We start from the raw sequence: 16,869 nt of genomic DNA, 5'->3' as shown, positions 1-16,869 counted from the left end.
ATTCCAGAGCTACCTTTCAATTGAAAGAGACTCGACTCAAGCGAATTTACACCACGTAGGTATTTAAACATCTCTATCATATCTCCCCCCTTTCCTGCCTTTCCTCTAAAGTAATAGTAATTCAGATGGTTTCAACCTTCCAAATCCCTCTCCCTATGAGTGTTAACACTCATAAGGAGGTGGATTTGGAAGGTTGAATCTATCTGAATTACTATTATTACTAGTGAGATTGAATGTTATAATACTACTAGTATTTTAGCCCGTTACATTAACGGGTGCTAGAATATATGTCTGTCTGTATTTATTTCTGTCTCTCTCTCTGTCCCGCTGTCTTTCTTTCTTTCTGTCTGTCTCTCTCCCTGGCCCCCTTTGTCTGTCTTTCTAATCTAATCTAAACCTTAAGTTTATATACCGCATCATCTCCATGAGAATGGAGCTCGACACGGTTTCTGTGTCTCTCCCTGTCCCTGTGTCTTTCTTCTTTTCTTTCCATCTCCCTTCCTCCTGCTGGTGGTAGAATATATGTCTGTCTTTCTTTCTGTTTCTTTCCCTACCCCTGTCTTTTTCTTTCTGTCTCTCTTCCTCCCGCTGTCTTTCTTTCTGTCTCTCTCCCTGCCCCTGTGTCTTTCTTCCTATCTCCTTCCCTATTTCCCTGTGCAGCAGCCGCAGTATTCCCTCTCCCCCATTTACTGCAAGAGGAGCCTGCACGGACCGAACAGCCCAAGCCCTGACCAGTGTAACTTTCCGGTGGCTCTTCTCACGATCGCCGCCTTCTCCGACGCAGGAGCGGCTCGTGAGAGGAGCCGCTGCAGTGTCTTTTAAGTTAAAACAGAAACTTCGGCCCAGCCTGTAGGTCAGGGGTTTCTCGGGCTGACCACCACCCGCTGCTGGTGGCTCTGTGCTCGCCCGCCGCAGCCTGCAGCCGCCGACATCCGCCTCGGAGGAAGAGAGAAAGAGAGAGAGATTCGTGCGCATGCGCACTCCTATCTGCGGTGCCCTACAGCGCACGGAAAACGGGAGCACGCAGGTGGGAGTGCGCATGCGCGGCTTAGGGTTTTATTATATTAGATTAAGTGCCTGTTATTGACTGAGTCTTTCCTCTAAAGTATACAGTACATATTGAGATCTTTAAGTCTGTCCCTATACGCCTTATGATGAAGACCACGCACCATTTTAGTAGTCTTCCTCTAGACTAGCGGTCTCAACACGCGGCCCACGGGCCGCATGTGGCTCTCCAGGTTTTATTTGCGGCCCGCGGTCTGGAGGCATCATTCTCTTTCTTTTGGAGCTGCAGCCGGCTCGTTCGTTCAAAGCCGTGGGTTGGCGGCTCCTTGCGCTATCCACTCCTGCATCGGAAGCCTCTCTGATGCCACAACATCAGAGAGGCTTCAGACGCAGGCACGGATCTCGCAAGGAGCCGCCACCCGCGGCTTTGAACAAACGAGCCGCCAGACATGCTGCTGCTCCAGTGGCGTACCAAGGGGGGGGGGTGGGCGGTCCACTGTTCTCCCTAGAGTGCGGCTCGCGGCTCGTCTAGAGTAGTGGTGCCGAATCTGCTTCCCTTCCCTTCTCACTGCTGCCATCAGGGATCAGGCCGGCACTGTGTTCTTTGATCTCCCTGCTTCTCTTCCCTGCGGGGCCGACCAACTCTCGCGGTCCGACGTCAATTCTGACATCGAGAGGATGTTCTGGCTAGTCAATCGCTGCCTGGCTGCCCGGAACGTCCTTTCCGACGTTAGAATTGACGTCGGGCAGCGAGAGTTGGTCGGCCCGGTGCAGAAGAGAAGCAGGGAGATCTCTGCCTGTTCCCGATAGCGGCAGCGGCAGCAGCCTATTCCGCGGCGGCGGTGGCATGGGGGAGGGCAGGAAGGAAGAAAGAAAGAAAGAAAGAAGGTGGGGTGGGGACAGGGAGCCAGAAAAAAAAGCAAAAAATGGAGCACGGAGGAAGGAAGAAAGAAGGAGGGGGGACAGGGAACCAGAAACAAAGCAAAAAATGGGGCACAGAATCAGAGAAAGACAGACAGAGAAAGAAAGAAAAAGTTGGGGGAGGGAATGAGGTCTGGAGGAGAGGAAGCATACAGGAGGCTGAAAGAAGGGAAGAAGTATTGGATGCACAGTCAGAAGAATAAAGTGCAACCAGAGACTGATGAAATTACCAAACAAAGGTAGGAAAATGATTTTATTTTCAATTTAGTGGTTGAAATGTGTCAGTTTTGAGAAAGAAAAGATATTGAACTTTAAATGTGAGTGCTGCAGAAAAAAATAGAGTACTTGGAGGGCCGCAGAAAAAATAGTTAATGTCTTATTAAAGAAATGACAATTTTGCATGAGGTAAAACTCTTTATAGTTTATATATCTTTCCTTTTAACTGTTAAAGGAAAGTTTTATAAACTATAAAGAGTTTTACCTCATGCAAAATTGTCATTTCTTTAATAAGACATTAACTATTTTTTCTGCGGCCCTCCAAGTACCTACAAATCCAAAATGTGGCCCTGCAAAGGATTTGAGTATGAGACCACTGCTCTAGACAGATGCCATCCTTTTTATATCTTTTTGAAGGTGCGGTCTCCAGAATTGTACACAATATTCTAAATGAGGTCTCACCAGAGTCTTAAACAGGGGCATCAATACCTCCTTTTTCCTACTGGCCATACCTTTTTCTTATGCAACCTAGCAACCCTTCTAGCTTTCGCCATCACCTTTTCAACCTGTTTGACCACCTTAAGATCATCGCATACAATTACACCCAAGCCCTGCTCTTCTTTCTGTTGTGCACAAAGTTCTTCATCCTCTAAACTGTACCGTTCCTCTGGGTTTTTGCAGCCCAAATGCATTTCTTAGCATTAAATTTTAGCTGCCAAATTTCAGACCATTCTTCAAGCTTCGCTAGGTCTTTCTTCATATCATTCACACCATCCGGGATGTCTACTCTATTGCAGATTTTGGTATCACTTGCAAAAAGACCAATCTTACCTGACAGCCTTTCAGCAATATCGCTTATAAAAATGTTAAAAGAATAGGCCCAAGGACAGAACCTTGAGGCACACCACTAGTAACATCCCTTTCCTCAGAGAAATCTCCATTGACCACTAACCTCTGTCGTCTTCCACATAATCAGTTCCTGACCCAGCCCGTCAATTTGGGACCCATCCTAAAAGCACTCAGTTTACTTATTAGCCGTCTGTGTGGTACACTGCCAAAGGCTTTGCTAAAATCTAAATACACCACATCTAGCACACTCCCCCTATCCAATTCTCTGGTCACACAGTAAAAGAAATTGATCAGATTTGTCTGACAAGATCTACCTCTAGTGAATCCATGTTGGCTCTGGTCCTGTAATCCACTGGATTCCAGAAACTTCACCATTCTCTGTTTTAAAAGCATTTCCATTAATTTGCTTACCACAGAAGTCAGAGTTACTGGCCTGTAATTCCCTACTTCCACTTTTGTGGAGAGGAACCACATCTGCTATTCTCCAGTCCTTCGGTACCATACCCAACTCTAGAGAAGCATTGAAAAACATAGTAACATAGTAGATGACGGCAGATAAAGACCCGAATGGTCCATCCAGTCTCCCCAACCTGATTCAATTTAAATTTTTTAAATTTTTTCTTCTCAGCTATTTCTGGACAAGAATCCAAAGCTCTACCTGGTACTGTGCTTGGGTTCCAACTGCCGAAGTCTCCATCAAATCACACTCCAGCCCATCTACACCCTCCCAGCCATTGAAGCCCTCCCCAGACTATCCTCAACCAAATATGTAGTGTCTAAAGTACTGTCTTTCTGTAATGATCCAACTTTATTCATCATTTCTTGATGTAAGTCACCTTGAACCTTTATGGGTATACTGCGAAGCACAAATACCAGATTAGATTAGGACCACCACAAAGGGGTCTCAAGGCAGTCAAGCTATCGAAAAGACAAATTTTTAAGTGAAAAAATAAGAAAAAAATGCAGAGCAAATCAAAAAGCATTCTGCACGGATTGATTGCAGAAATTGAAAGTCTGAGGTGGGAGGAGCATGTGCTCAGAAGAGTGTTTAGATTTCTGCAACTCCCAGATTGTGGGAAGGGATTGAATACTTAGCGTACTGAATCCAGAAGGGACGTAACAGAATATCAACAATCTAACTGCAGCATTTTATACTCTTTGCATACGATGAAGATTTTTGTCTGGTAGCCCAACAAACAGACCATTACAATAATCCATAAGTGACAAAAGAATACAATTGTGGAAAATAATCTTCTGAAAAATATATCCAAAGCTTTTTCAATTGAAGTAAATAATAAAATGAAGTAGACACCAATTGTGATATGTGATTAGTTAATATAAGACCAGCATCCAATACAACACCTAAATTACAAACTTGATCTTTGGGTTGATTCCCAATTAAGGGACAGACAGATATACTGAGAGGTATCTCTATGCATCCATAATAATTCTATTTTGGAAGAATTTAATTGCAATTTGTTGAAAGTCAATCAACTTTTATCTCTGTCAAACATCTTCAATTTTTTCAAATGTATGTCACGATCTAAACCTAGTGGAACACAGAGATGGATATCATCCCTTTATTCATGTACTTCCAACAATCATTAATTATATCAACCAAAACTGATTCGGTACTATGGAGCCTCCTGAAACCTGATTGATAAACAGATAATACATCCGGCTTAACAAATTCAAGTAACTGAGCTAAAACCACTTTCTCAAGAATCTTACATATAAATGGCAAATTTGATACACACAAATCCTCCTCTGAAAGGTTTGAGATATCTGAGCCAGATTTCTCGGAGTACTGCTGACTAGGTGAATCAGGGAGTGTGCATCAAGAGAAGCATCGACTGTGCATCGAGGCACGTCAAGGTGTAGGTCGAAGTTCCAATTCAGGAGATAACTCCTTAGTCGATGACAATGCATGTCAAGTGGGTCCATGCCAGCCCTGATGCTCGACAACAAACATGGGAGATTGGCATCACCCTTGAACAACACTGCAATGTATCTTTTTTTGGAAAAAGCATGGAAAAACTGGAATAGGTTAAGTTATTCATTTTGGTGGGAAACCCTATGTTTTACTTATAAAATGGAACGTTGTTTGGCCATACAACAGGGACAATTTAAGAATTTTATGGATGTTTGAGAGCCATTGGCTAAATATTGTAGAGGAATAATTTTTCATTTTGTGGACATGTAAACATACACATCCTGGGGGGTGGGGGGATGGAAATGGTATTGATATAGGAATTTATGAATAGTTTCATGAAGATTTTAATATATTTGTATTGGGTGGGAGGATGGGGATAAAAATAATAGAGCATTAATGTTATACATTTGTTGTGCTTGGTTTGCAATACCCATATTTGTGATTCATTTGTTGCACAATTGTAGCTTGAAAAATCAATAAAGATTTATTTTAAAAAAAAACCCCAACACTGCAATGTATCTTTGGGCTGAGCTAAGGTAGGCATGGAAACCATTAACATCTGTGAAGATTGCATCTGCAGTAGCTCCGAAAGCTCCTGTCAGAGCAGATCCCGGATCTCCTTTTGAAAAGACACTGCCAGTACCGAAAGAGACATCGGAATGGAATCAATCTGCTATACCAAATGTCAGAGTGTGGGAGACTTCAATGGCAATGCACGCCTATGAGGAGACATCAGCTGGACGGAAGGAGAGCGGACTTTGGTGAGTTGATGCTTACTATATGCTGAGGAAGTTGATGTTTGGGAAGACACAGTGCAATGCCTAGAAAGGGAAGAATATTTGTGCTTCTTAGCTTTCTTATATACTGCATCCCTCGATGCACAAGGCATAGATGAAAGGGAAGTAGAATACACTCCCTGTAAAGAGCCCAACACTCTGGATGCGGTGAAGTCCATGTCTAAGTTATAAGAGGCAGAGTGCTGAGTTCAGAATCCCCCACCATGCTCAGTGTCAATGGGGTACTGAAAACCTTTTCAAACTGAACTTTTCAGGCTTTCAATGTCTTTTGCATGCAGAGACAGAGGTTACAGCATATGTCCCATTGCTCAGGACCCAGACACTCAGAACAAACACAAAGTATGTTTGTCAGAGCCTGAAATAGTTCAAATTCTTAAAACCACTCGGTACCGTCTTTGACATGGAAGGGAAAATAGTTGATACTAAGTCAAGGGCTCAATGGTGAGGGAAGGCTGAATAAGTAGGATTCTGAAAATGGTGGACACTCCCAAGAGGACAAAATGTATTTGGAGTGGTCCAAAACTACAAAAAAAAATAAAAATACAAAAACTGACAAAATCAATCCAAAATTGGGTAAAATACTGGAACATGATAAAAACAAGAAAAGTATGAGGAAAACACTGAAAAATAAGTACAAAAAGGCACAAAAAAAGAGGCAAAAGTTTGACATGCTGAAGACACAGTTTCTCAGCTTGGTAGAAAAAAAAACCTGATGGTCCCACGAACTGATGTCAAGCGGGAAGTTACCAGTAAGCTTGCAGTATGGGTACTGCCTAAAGAGTTAAAGTGACAGTGTAGTGTCCATACTGGTTTCCATGGATGACATCGCTCACATGTGAAAATGTTATGCCTACTTGTCTTCAGAGAACACTGCTTTACACCAGTGCCTTATATCCCATGCATTAGAAATAAGGATTGGAGGGATGAACTAGATAAATAAAAACAAGAACATATCTGAATTATTTTTTCCTCCAGTGCAATGGGGTAATAATTCCAACCAGCTAATAGAAGACAGATTTTTACCTCGATAATCCTCTTTCCTGTAGAACAGCATACAATTCCTTATGGATGGGGTAAGCACCTCAACTTGCAAGTTGCTTCTAGAGGACATTAATCATTTTCTTCTCTCTACCCCCTTGTCTCTCTGGGCAGTGCTCTCTCTCCCCAGTCTATACCAAAGCAAATGAAAATCCCCTAGGAGAGGAAATGAAAACAAGTGGGGCTTGGGGAACTCCCCGATCCAGATAAGTTTGATCTGCTATGCAATAGTAAATAAGAGTTAATAAACAATCATCCCACAGGGCAACAAAAAACGGTGGCAAAACAAAATCCCACCTACCTGTGTGCAACTGGCACTAACACTTGTATAGCTCTTAGCAAAACAAAATGTACTGATATGGATTTCAGCACTGAAGCCAGTATTCAAAGGACTCTGATTCTCTTCCATGACTGCCTCGAGCCAAGCTACTGGATACTCATCCTAGCCTACAAGCCAATTTAGGCATAACAGACAGGGAAGGGCATAAGGAATCATATGCTGTTCTACAGGAAAGAGGATAATCAAAGTAAGAACCTAATCCTTCCCTCTAGTGCAAACAGCACACAATTCTTTACAGATGGGATGTACCAGAGCAGTCCCATGAGTCTAATGTAATGTAATGTAATGTAATGTAATTTATTTCTTATATACCGCTACATCCGTTAGGTTCTAAGCGGTTTACAGAAAATATACATTAAGATTAGAAATAAGAAAGGTACTTGAAAAATTCCCTTACTGTCCCGAAGGCTCACAATCTAACTAAAGTACCTGGAGAGTAATAGAGAAGTGAAAAGTAGAGTTAGAGGAAAAATAAAAATAAAATAAACATTTTAACAAGACAGCATTGATCTAAATACTTTGGAAGGTAGAAGAGAGGAGAGAAAAGAATAGAAGCATGATGAAGTGACAGATGAGCTTACTACCAGCACAGAAGACCCCGTCTGTTTGTGCTGCCATATCCACTTTGTAAAATTTTATAAATGTATGGAGGACAGCCCATGAAGCTGCTCTACAAATTTCACTGGGCAGCCCTGCCCTGGACTCTGCCTAGGAAAATGCCAAACTTTTGGTAGAGTGAATTTTCACAGAAAATGGTGGTTGCTTTCCAGAGCCAATGTATACAGAGGAAATAGCCATGCGGATCAATCTGAAAATAGAAGCTTTAAAAGCTAGTCTGCCCCTAGGCTAGCACTAGTCAAGACAAATAGATAATCGACAGGTGGAACTCATTAGTCACCTCAAGATAACAAAGAACTCTCCTCACATCTAGTAAAACTAAATGCTCAAAATTACCGAAATAGGATTTTAGAAGTGAGGGACCCTTGGGACACTCTCAGAACCCTTAGTTTTGATGAATTCAGATCCACCCCGATATTCCCGTAGTAATGAGCTGTACTCAAAGATCTGCCATGCACTGTATCTGCATCAGCTTCTCACTGCAGCTGGAAGTGGAGAAGGGATTTCTGCTTCAAACAAGCAAGGACAGCTACAGTGGCTTGTCTCATTGAGCTGTCTTTTATTCATGTTCCAAAAACCTGAAACCCTCAACCCCTCACACTCCTACACGGTTTGTTGGGGAAGGGGGGGAAGGACACAGCCAACCTCTGCCAAGCTTTCTAGCCAGTTGTGGGGTTAACGCAACCTAACTCTTTTTTTAAAAAAAATTCTTTATTCATTTTACATCTTACAACAAGTGTATCATAAAATAACATTTAAACTTAAACAACATCACTTGATTCTCTATCAATTTAACTTAAATCATAATATTTAAACCCTCCCTCCCAATCCTACTAATTCATATGTAGTACATATATCATATAATATATTATATATTCTGTCCTATTAATCTAATCATTTAATATCAGATCAGAAATCCCACCCCTCCATACTTTGCAATTATACCTATTAGGGAAAAAAGATAGTCAATAACTACTCATTACAATATTCTATTAATGGCCTCCAAACCTCCTGAAAGTTATTAAAATTACCTTTCTGCAAGGCTAACATTCTTTCCAACTTGTATATATGACATAATGAATTCCACCAAAAACTATAATTTAATCTATTCCAGTTTTTCAAATTAAATGTAATCTGCTGAATGGCAACTCCTGTCATAATAAGTAAAAGCTTATTATTCTTTGCAGAAATTTGACTTTTCTTCCTCATTGACATTCCAAATAATATAGTATCATAGGATAGAGCCACAGGATTTTCCAACAAACAATTTATTTGGCCCCAAATCGATTTCCAAAAAGCCAAAATGAATGGACAATAAATGATCTAAAGTCCCTGCTTCGAGATGACAATGCCAACATCTATTAGACTTAGAGCTATCTAATTTTTGTAAACGACAGGGGTCCAGAAAGCTCAGTGCAACAGAAAAAAACAAGTTTGTCTCATAGATGCCGACATTGTACAACTCATCCTCCAAGACCAAATTCGTGGCCATTGAGATGCAGTAATTTGATGCTTAATCTCAATGCTCCAAATGTCTCTAAGACCAGTTCTTGGTTTTTTTATTCATAAATCCAGATATCAATTTATACCACTGTGCGGCCTGGCGTCCCAGGAAGTCCACCTGAAAATACAAGAACTCTAGACTATATTGATTATTAAGATTTTCCATTCAGGGAACCCTGCCTGAATGGCCTGCTTCAGTTGCAACCATCTATAACTGTGATTTATTAAGACCAAATTTATGTTGCAACTGTGAAAAATCAAGCAGTTTACCATTAGAAATAACTCCATAGTGGCAAGCACCACTCCCAGGGGACCTAGCCCCGAGCTCCCAAGTGATAATGCAGGCTGGCCAGGCAGGTGCTCTTTTTAAAAGTGTGGCCCTCCTGGCTACAGACCCCAGCATCTGGCCCTTCTCCAAGACAGAGTTGTCCAAGGACTACTGGGAATCTCTTAGCACAGGGAAGCCTAAAAAAAATTGGACAATCTTGAAAATTAAAAATCAAATGCAGAAAAGATGAAAAGACATCTCAGCTCACTTGCAGAAATGAAGACTAAGGAGAGGGGGCACTGCCAAGAGAGACAAGGGAGTGGGGAGGAGAAAATGACTGATGTCTTCTGCAAGTAACTCGCAAGTTGAGGTACTTAACCCATCCGTAAAAAATTGTATGCTGTTTGCACTGGAAACTACATATTTCACTATGAATTCATCAAATTTAGCATGCTTTTCTTCATTCTAAACTATATGAAGCTGTATTCTCACCTAGCAGCTGCTTCCTCTCTCTCTCGGCGGTGCTGTTCTGCCTTAAGCTCTCGGAACTCCTGCTTTGCCTGTCGTAGTATTTCAACATAATCCTCAATGAAATCTCGTGTGGAGACCAGAGTCAGTAGCTTTCCACAAAGAGCATGAAGGATCTTCAACTTTTCTCCTAGAAAAGTTTATAGAGCGGTTAGAAAGGGTGGCAAAAGCTCTTTCCAGTTTCTAGCTGACTTGACTTCAATCAGTAAAAATATTTCTCAAATTAGGTTGAGAGCACGAACCAGAAAGAAGTAGGCAAAACCATACAGGTAACCCACATTATCATCTGCATTTCCAAAGATGAAAGTTTTATATTTATGCAACATACAAACTCTGTAGGATCAAGAAGTGCAAGTAAGTAATGGAGTTTATTCGCAGGCCTCCTTAACAAGGCCAATTATTAAACAACTGCAGATTTGTGTGATCTTTTCATTTATACAAGTACTTACGTACTGTATATTCAGGAAAGTTTAAATACAGTCAAATTGAGATGACAGAACATCTTAAGTTACTTTTTCAGGTAACTGCAACCTGGTTTTGCTTAGTTAAGTGACTTGGTATTCTTGAAATCACCACATACTCTTCTACAAATCAGACAGATAAAGCATGTTTTCCCATCAGTGGGAACACATTAGGACTGTCACCAGATCCTTGCATACCACGGAATCCCCCCCCACCCCCCGGAAACCTTTGAAGTCTATGGAGGGCAAAAACCTCTCCAATTTAACTAGGAAAGGATCCGCAAATCTATTCCTAGGAGTAAGACAAAAACTTGACCTAAAATTGTAATCTATATGAAGCAGCTAGGGAGAAAGCACAGTTACTTACCGTAATAGGTGTTATCCAGGGACAGCAGGCAGATATTCTTGACTGATGGTTGACGGCACCGACGGAGCCCCAGTACGGACAATTTTAGAGTGATTGCACTCTAAGAACTTAGAAAGTTCTAGTTAGGCCTCACCGCGTGTGCGCGAGTGCCTTCCCACCCGACGAAGGCGCGCGGTCCCCAGTTAGGATAAGCCAGCTAAGAAGCCAACCCGGGGAGGTGGGAGGGACGCAAGAATATCTGCCTGCTGTCCCTGGATAACACCTGTTACGGTAAGTAACTGTGCTTTATCCCAGGACAAGCAGGCAGCATATTCTTGACTGATGGGTGACCTCCAAGCTAACAAAAAGAGGGATGGAGGGAAGGTTGGCCATTAGGAAAACAAATTTTGTAAAACAGATTGGCCGAAGTGTCCATCCCGTCTGGAGAATGCATCCAGACAATAGTGAGATGTAAAAGTATGAACTGAGGACCAAGTAGCAGCCTTGCAGATTTCCTCAATGGAAGTGGAACGGAGGAAAGCTACAGACGCTACCATAGCTCTAACCTTGTGGCCCGTGACAGAACCTTCCAGTGTCAGGCCCGACTGAGCATAACAGAATGAAACGCAAGCAGCAAGCCAATTGGATAGGGTGCGTTTAGATACAGGATGACCCAACTTGTTAGGATCAAAGGACAAAAACAGTTGAGGAGATGAGCTGTGAGGTTTGGTGCGTTCAAGATAGTAAGCCAGAGCACGTTTACAGTCCAAGGTATGCAAAGCCTGTTCACCTGGATGAGAATGAGGCTTTGGAAAAAATACAGGTAGGACAATGGACTGATTAAGATGAAAGTCAGACACAACCTTAGGGAGAAACTTTGGATGTGTATGGAGGACCACCTTATCATGGTGAAAAACAGTGAAAGGTGGATCGGCCACTAGTGCATGCAGCTCACTGACCCTCCTGGCAGAAGTGAGAGCTATAAGGAAGACCACTTTCCAAGTAAGAAATTTGAAATGCGCTGTGGCCAAAGGTTCAAAAGGAGGCTTCATTAAAGCAGAAAGAACCACATTGAGATCCCAGACTACAGGAGGGGGCTTAAGAGGTGGTTTCACATTGAAAAGGCCCCTCATGAACCTAGAAACCAAAGGATGAGACGAGAGGGGTTTTCCATGAATTGGCTCATGAAAGGCAGCAATGGCACTAAGATGAACTCTGATGGAAGTAGATTTGAGACCAGAGCCAGACAAGGAAAGAAGATAGTCCAACACCATTTCCACTGCCAGAGACAAGGGATTATGGTGATGTAAGAGGCACCAGGAGGAAAACCGAGACCACTTATGTTGATAACACTGAAGCGTGGCCGGTTTCCTGGAAGCATCAATGATAGAACGGACAGGTTGGGAAAGGAGTGAGTGAGCCGAAGTCAGCCCGAGAGATACCAAGCTGTCAGGTGCAGAGACTGTAAGTTGGGATGCAGTAGTGTCTGCTGATGCTGAGTAAGCAAAGAAGGAAACAGTGGAAGAAGTATGGGTTCCCTGGAACTGAGTTGAAGTAGAAGGGAGAACCAATGTTGCCTGGGCCACTGTGGAGCGATGAGAATCATGGTGGCTTGTTCCCTCCTGAGCTTGAACAATGTCCGCAGCATGAGCGGTAGAGGAGAAAATGCATATAGGAAGAGATTGGTCCAATCCAGGAGAAATGCATCCGCTGCCAGACGGTGAGGAGAGTAGAGTCTGGAGCAAAACAGGGGCAGCTGATGATTGTGAGGAGCTGCAAAAAGGTCCACTTGAGGAGTGCCCCATTGAGCGAAAATGGACTTGAGAGTCAAAAGGTCGAGAGTCCATTTGTGAGGTTGGAGAATTCTGCTGAGATTGTCTGCTAAGGAATTCTTTTCTCCTTGAATGTAGACAGCCTTCAGGAATAAGTGACGAGCTGTTGCCCAAGACCAGATCCTTTGGGCTTCCTGACACAACAGGCGAGAGCCCGTCCCTCCCTGTTTGTTGATGTAGTACATTGCAACTTGATTGTCTGTGCAAATGAGAAGTACTTGAGGAGAGAGAAGATGTTGAAAAGCCTTGAGGGCATAAAACATTGCTCGGAGTTCCAGGAAATTGATGTGGTGTTTCTTTTCCTGGGCAGTCCAAAACCCCTGAGTTTGGAATTCGTTCAGGTGAGCTCCCCAGGCATAAGGGGATGCGTCTGTGGTGATCACAAAATGATGAGTAGGTAGATGGAACAGTAGACCTCTGGATAGATTTGAAGATGTCAACCACCAAAGAAGCGACTGTCGAAGAGACGAGGTCACAGATATGCATTGTGAACAAGGATCTGTCGCTTGTGACCACTGAGTCGCTAGGGTCCATTGAGGAGTACGCAGGTGGAGACGTGCGAAGGGGGTGACATGTACTGTGGAAGCCATGTGCCCCAAGAGCACCATCATGTGATTTGCAGAGATGGTAGTCTGCTGAAACACCTGCTGACAGAGATGAAGGATGGTTTGAAGGCGGTTTGATGGAAGAAGCGCCCTCATCAGAACAGTGTCCAGAATGGCTCCAATGAACTGAAGTCGCTGAGTTGGAATGAGGTGCGACTTGGGCAGATTGATTTCGAACCCCAACAGGCGAAGGAAGTGAATGGTCTGATTGGTGGCAAGCAGAACAGCCTGAGGTGTATGAGCTTTGATCAGCCAGTCGTCCAGATAAGGGAAGAATTGAAAGTTGTGAGAGCGAAGATAGGCCGCTACCACAATTAGGCATTTGGTGAACACCCTGGGAGAGGAGGCCAGACCGAAGGGTAACACCTTGTACTGATAATGATGTTGGTTGATAAGAAATCGTAGGAATTGCCTGGACGTCAGATGGATAGGAATGTGTGTGTAAGCCTCTTTGAGATCGAGGGAGCATAGCCAGTCGTCCTGAGAGAGAAGAGGGTAGAGGGTGGCAAGAGAGAGCATTTTGAACTTCTCCTTGACCAAACATTTGTTGAGATCTCTGAGATCTAAGATAGGTCGGAGGTCTCCGGTCTTTTTGGGGACTAGAAAGTATCTGGAGTAAAATCCCTGACCTCTCTGATCTGGAGGAACTTCTTCGATGGCATTGAGAAGAAGGAGGGATTGAACCTCTTGAGCGAGAAGGAGGGACTGAGACTTGTTGGAAGCAGACTCTTTTGGCAGGCCTAACGGCGGAGGAGTCTGAAAATTGAGGGAGTAGCCGTGGGCTATGATCGAGAGCACCCACTGGTCGGTGGTGATTACTTCCCATCGAGAGTGAAAAATGTTTAGTCGACCTCCTATGGGCTGTGGAAGAGGACGGGAGGGAGGAAGACTGGCAATGCCCTGGAGAAGGGAGTCAAAAGGGCTGAGTCGGCTTACTCTGAGTGACAGGCTTGATAGCAGGCTGCTGTTGCTGACGAGCCTGTTGATGTTGTTGCCGTTGCCTCCGAGGTTGAGGAGGATGAGGCTGAACCGGCCGAGCAGAAAATCACCTCTGATATGAAGGTTGCTGTCTAAAAGGACGAGGAGGAGGAGGCTTCTTTTTATTTTTCAATAAGGTATCCCACCTCGTCTCATGGGCAGAGAGTTTTTGAGTGGTGGTATCCATAGACTCTCCAAACAGTTCGTCACCCAGGCAGGGGGCATTGGCAAAGCGGTCCTGGTGGTTCACATCAAGGTCTGAGACTCGGAGCCATGCTAATTGTCTCATTGCCACAGACATAGCCGTGGCACGGGATGTAAGTTCAAAAGTATCATAGATGGAACGGACCATAAACTTCCTGAGTTGCAGAAGACTGGAAGTGCATTGCTGAAATGCAGGAAGTTTACGGTCAGGAAGATACTTTTGAAAAGAGGCCACTTGTTGAATCAGATGTTTCAGGTAAAAAGAGAAGTGAAACGCAAAATTACCTGAACGGTTGGCCAACATTGCATTTTGGTAAAGCCTTTTTCCAAATTTATCCATGGCCTTGCCTTCTCTACCAGGAGGGACAGAGGCATACACACTAGAGCCTGCCGATTTTTTGAGGGTTGACTCCACCAGCAGAGATTCATGGGGCAGCTGGGGTTTGTCAAACCCTGGAATGGGAATCACTTTATAAAGAGATTCCAGCTTCCTAGGGGCTCCTGGAACGGTTAGAGGGGTTTCCAAATTTTTATAAAAAGTTTCCCTCAAGATGTCATGGAGGGGTAACTTCAAAAATTCTTTAGGAGGCTGGTCGAAATCCAAAGCATCAAGAAATGCCTTGGATTTTTTAGAGTCAGACTCTAGAGGGATGGAAAGGGTGTCTGACATTTCCTTAAGAAATATGGTGAAAGACGAGTGCTCTGGCTTGCTAGCAGGATCCTGCACCGATGGATCATCCTCATCTGAAGAATAATCTGCCTCGGTACCGAGAGGGTCATCAGAATCATCCCACAAATCAGGGTCCCGTACCGATGAAAGACGGCCCTAAGAAAGGGGAGTAGAAGGCTCGGTATGCTTGGTCTTGCGCACCGATTTACCTGATCGCATGGACACCGTACCGGGTGACTGTACAGCGGTACGGGTGTCAGAGAATGGCACCGACTCAGAAGTTGAGTAAGCGGTGCGTCGAAGAGACTTTGGTTCTGCCGAGAGAACCGGCATAGAGACAGATTTTTGCGGTGCCGATAACGTCGATGCCGACAGAATAGGCTGTTCGACCATCGGCACTGAAGGCTCAGTAGGTACCGACACTGGAAGGTGTGGAGTTAAAAGAGCCGGGAGCAAGTGTTGTAATTGCTCCTTACGTTGGGTCTGAAGGATGGATGCTATTCTCTCATCCAAAGACGGGCCCGATGGCACCGGTACCGGTTTTTTCTTGCTCGGTACCTGCGGTGCGGCTCGACACTCAGGCGAAGTCGATGCCGATGAAGAGGCAGTGACTTCAATGGGAGCGGAGCGTTTGCGGGGCCGGCGCGCAGTCTGCAGGACTTGACTCACTGCTTGTTCGACTGGCGGGCCAAGGACAGTAGGGGATGGCTTCTTAGCCGGCTTACCTACAGGGTGCGACACCGAGGATGGATCTTGCGGTGTCGAAGTCACCTGTGCCGATTTGGAGGAAGTTGTCGGTGTCGATGTCGGGGGAACTTCCATGGCGGCCCCGAAAAGAATCCGCTGTTGAATTTGGCGGTTCTTTAGAGTTCTCTTTTGGAGAGAACTGCAGCGGGAGCACGTTTCAGCCCTATGGTCCGGACCCAGACACTGAAGGCACCACTTGTGTGGGTCGGAAAGGGAAATAGGATGTGCACACCGCTGACACTTCTTAAAACCCGGTGAAGGGGGCATGAAGAGAAAAACGGCCGTAGCAAAATCGAAGCCCGAGGCTTCGATGGTGCCAACAGGCCCCGCCGGGGCCGACTGGAAAAATAATCGAAAAAAAATTATATATATATATATATATATATTTTTTTTTTTTTAAAGAAAAGAAAGAAAACAAGAACGTGAACACTTCACGACAAGAAATAGCGCGCGAGCGGGAAGGCGAGAAAAAATTGAAAAAAAATTTTCCAACAGCTGTTGGAAACACGCGTCTTCTTAGCTCCGCGGAAACTAAGAAACTGGGGACCGCGCGCCTTCGTCGGGCGGGAAGGCACTCGCGCACGCGCGGTGCGGCCTAACTAGAACTTTCTAAGTTCTTAGAGTGCAATCACTCTAAAATTGTCCGTACCGGGGCTCCGTCGGTGCCGTCACCCATCAGTCAAGAATATGCTGCCTGCTTGTCCTGGGATAAAAAAGTATACACAAAACATTTGCAGTACCAGTTAGACCTGCTCCATCTGCTAGAGGCAGCGAAATACTTAACTTTCCTAGATTGCAGCACTCCTTATAGTAGTGATGTCATCGGACTATTCAAATTTCTCTGCCCTCCCCATCTCATGGTACAGGAGACACAACCCACTTTTTTAATTAGTCTACCAAGATAAGGAAATTATTTTATTTATTTGTTTTCTATTCCATAAGAGCTCAGATTTGATAACTAATGTGATACACTACTGACCCCTTATAAATTCCTTTTTAAACTAGCAGTT

At 44.1% G+C, this 16,869-nt stretch overlaps 1 protein-coding gene across 3 annotated transcripts in view; it reads right to left on the bottom strand.

The window, feature by feature from the left end:
• The window catches only part of BAZ1A (bromodomain adjacent to zinc finger domain 1A), a 510,052-nt gene that overhangs the window by 257,967 nt on the left and 235,216 nt on the right, over positions 1 to 16,869 (bottom strand). For all 3 annotated transcript variants that reach the window (XM_033951344.1, XM_033951343.1, XM_033951345.1), the window contains exon 15: positions 9,981 to 10,146. In XM_033951344.1, coding sequence (XP_033807235.1) covers positions 9,981 to 10,146 — 166 coding nt within the window. The remainder of the gene's footprint in view (positions 1 to 9,980; positions 10,147 to 16,869) is intronic.

This window comes from Geotrypetes seraphini, chromosome 7 (assembly GCF_902459505.1).
Source record: "Geotrypetes seraphini chromosome 7, aGeoSer1.1, whole genome shotgun sequence".
Classification (NCBI taxonomy): Eukaryota; Metazoa; Chordata; class Amphibia; order Gymnophiona; family Dermophiidae; genus Geotrypetes; species Geotrypetes seraphini.
This window is presented reverse-complemented; position numbering and strand designations above follow the sequence as displayed.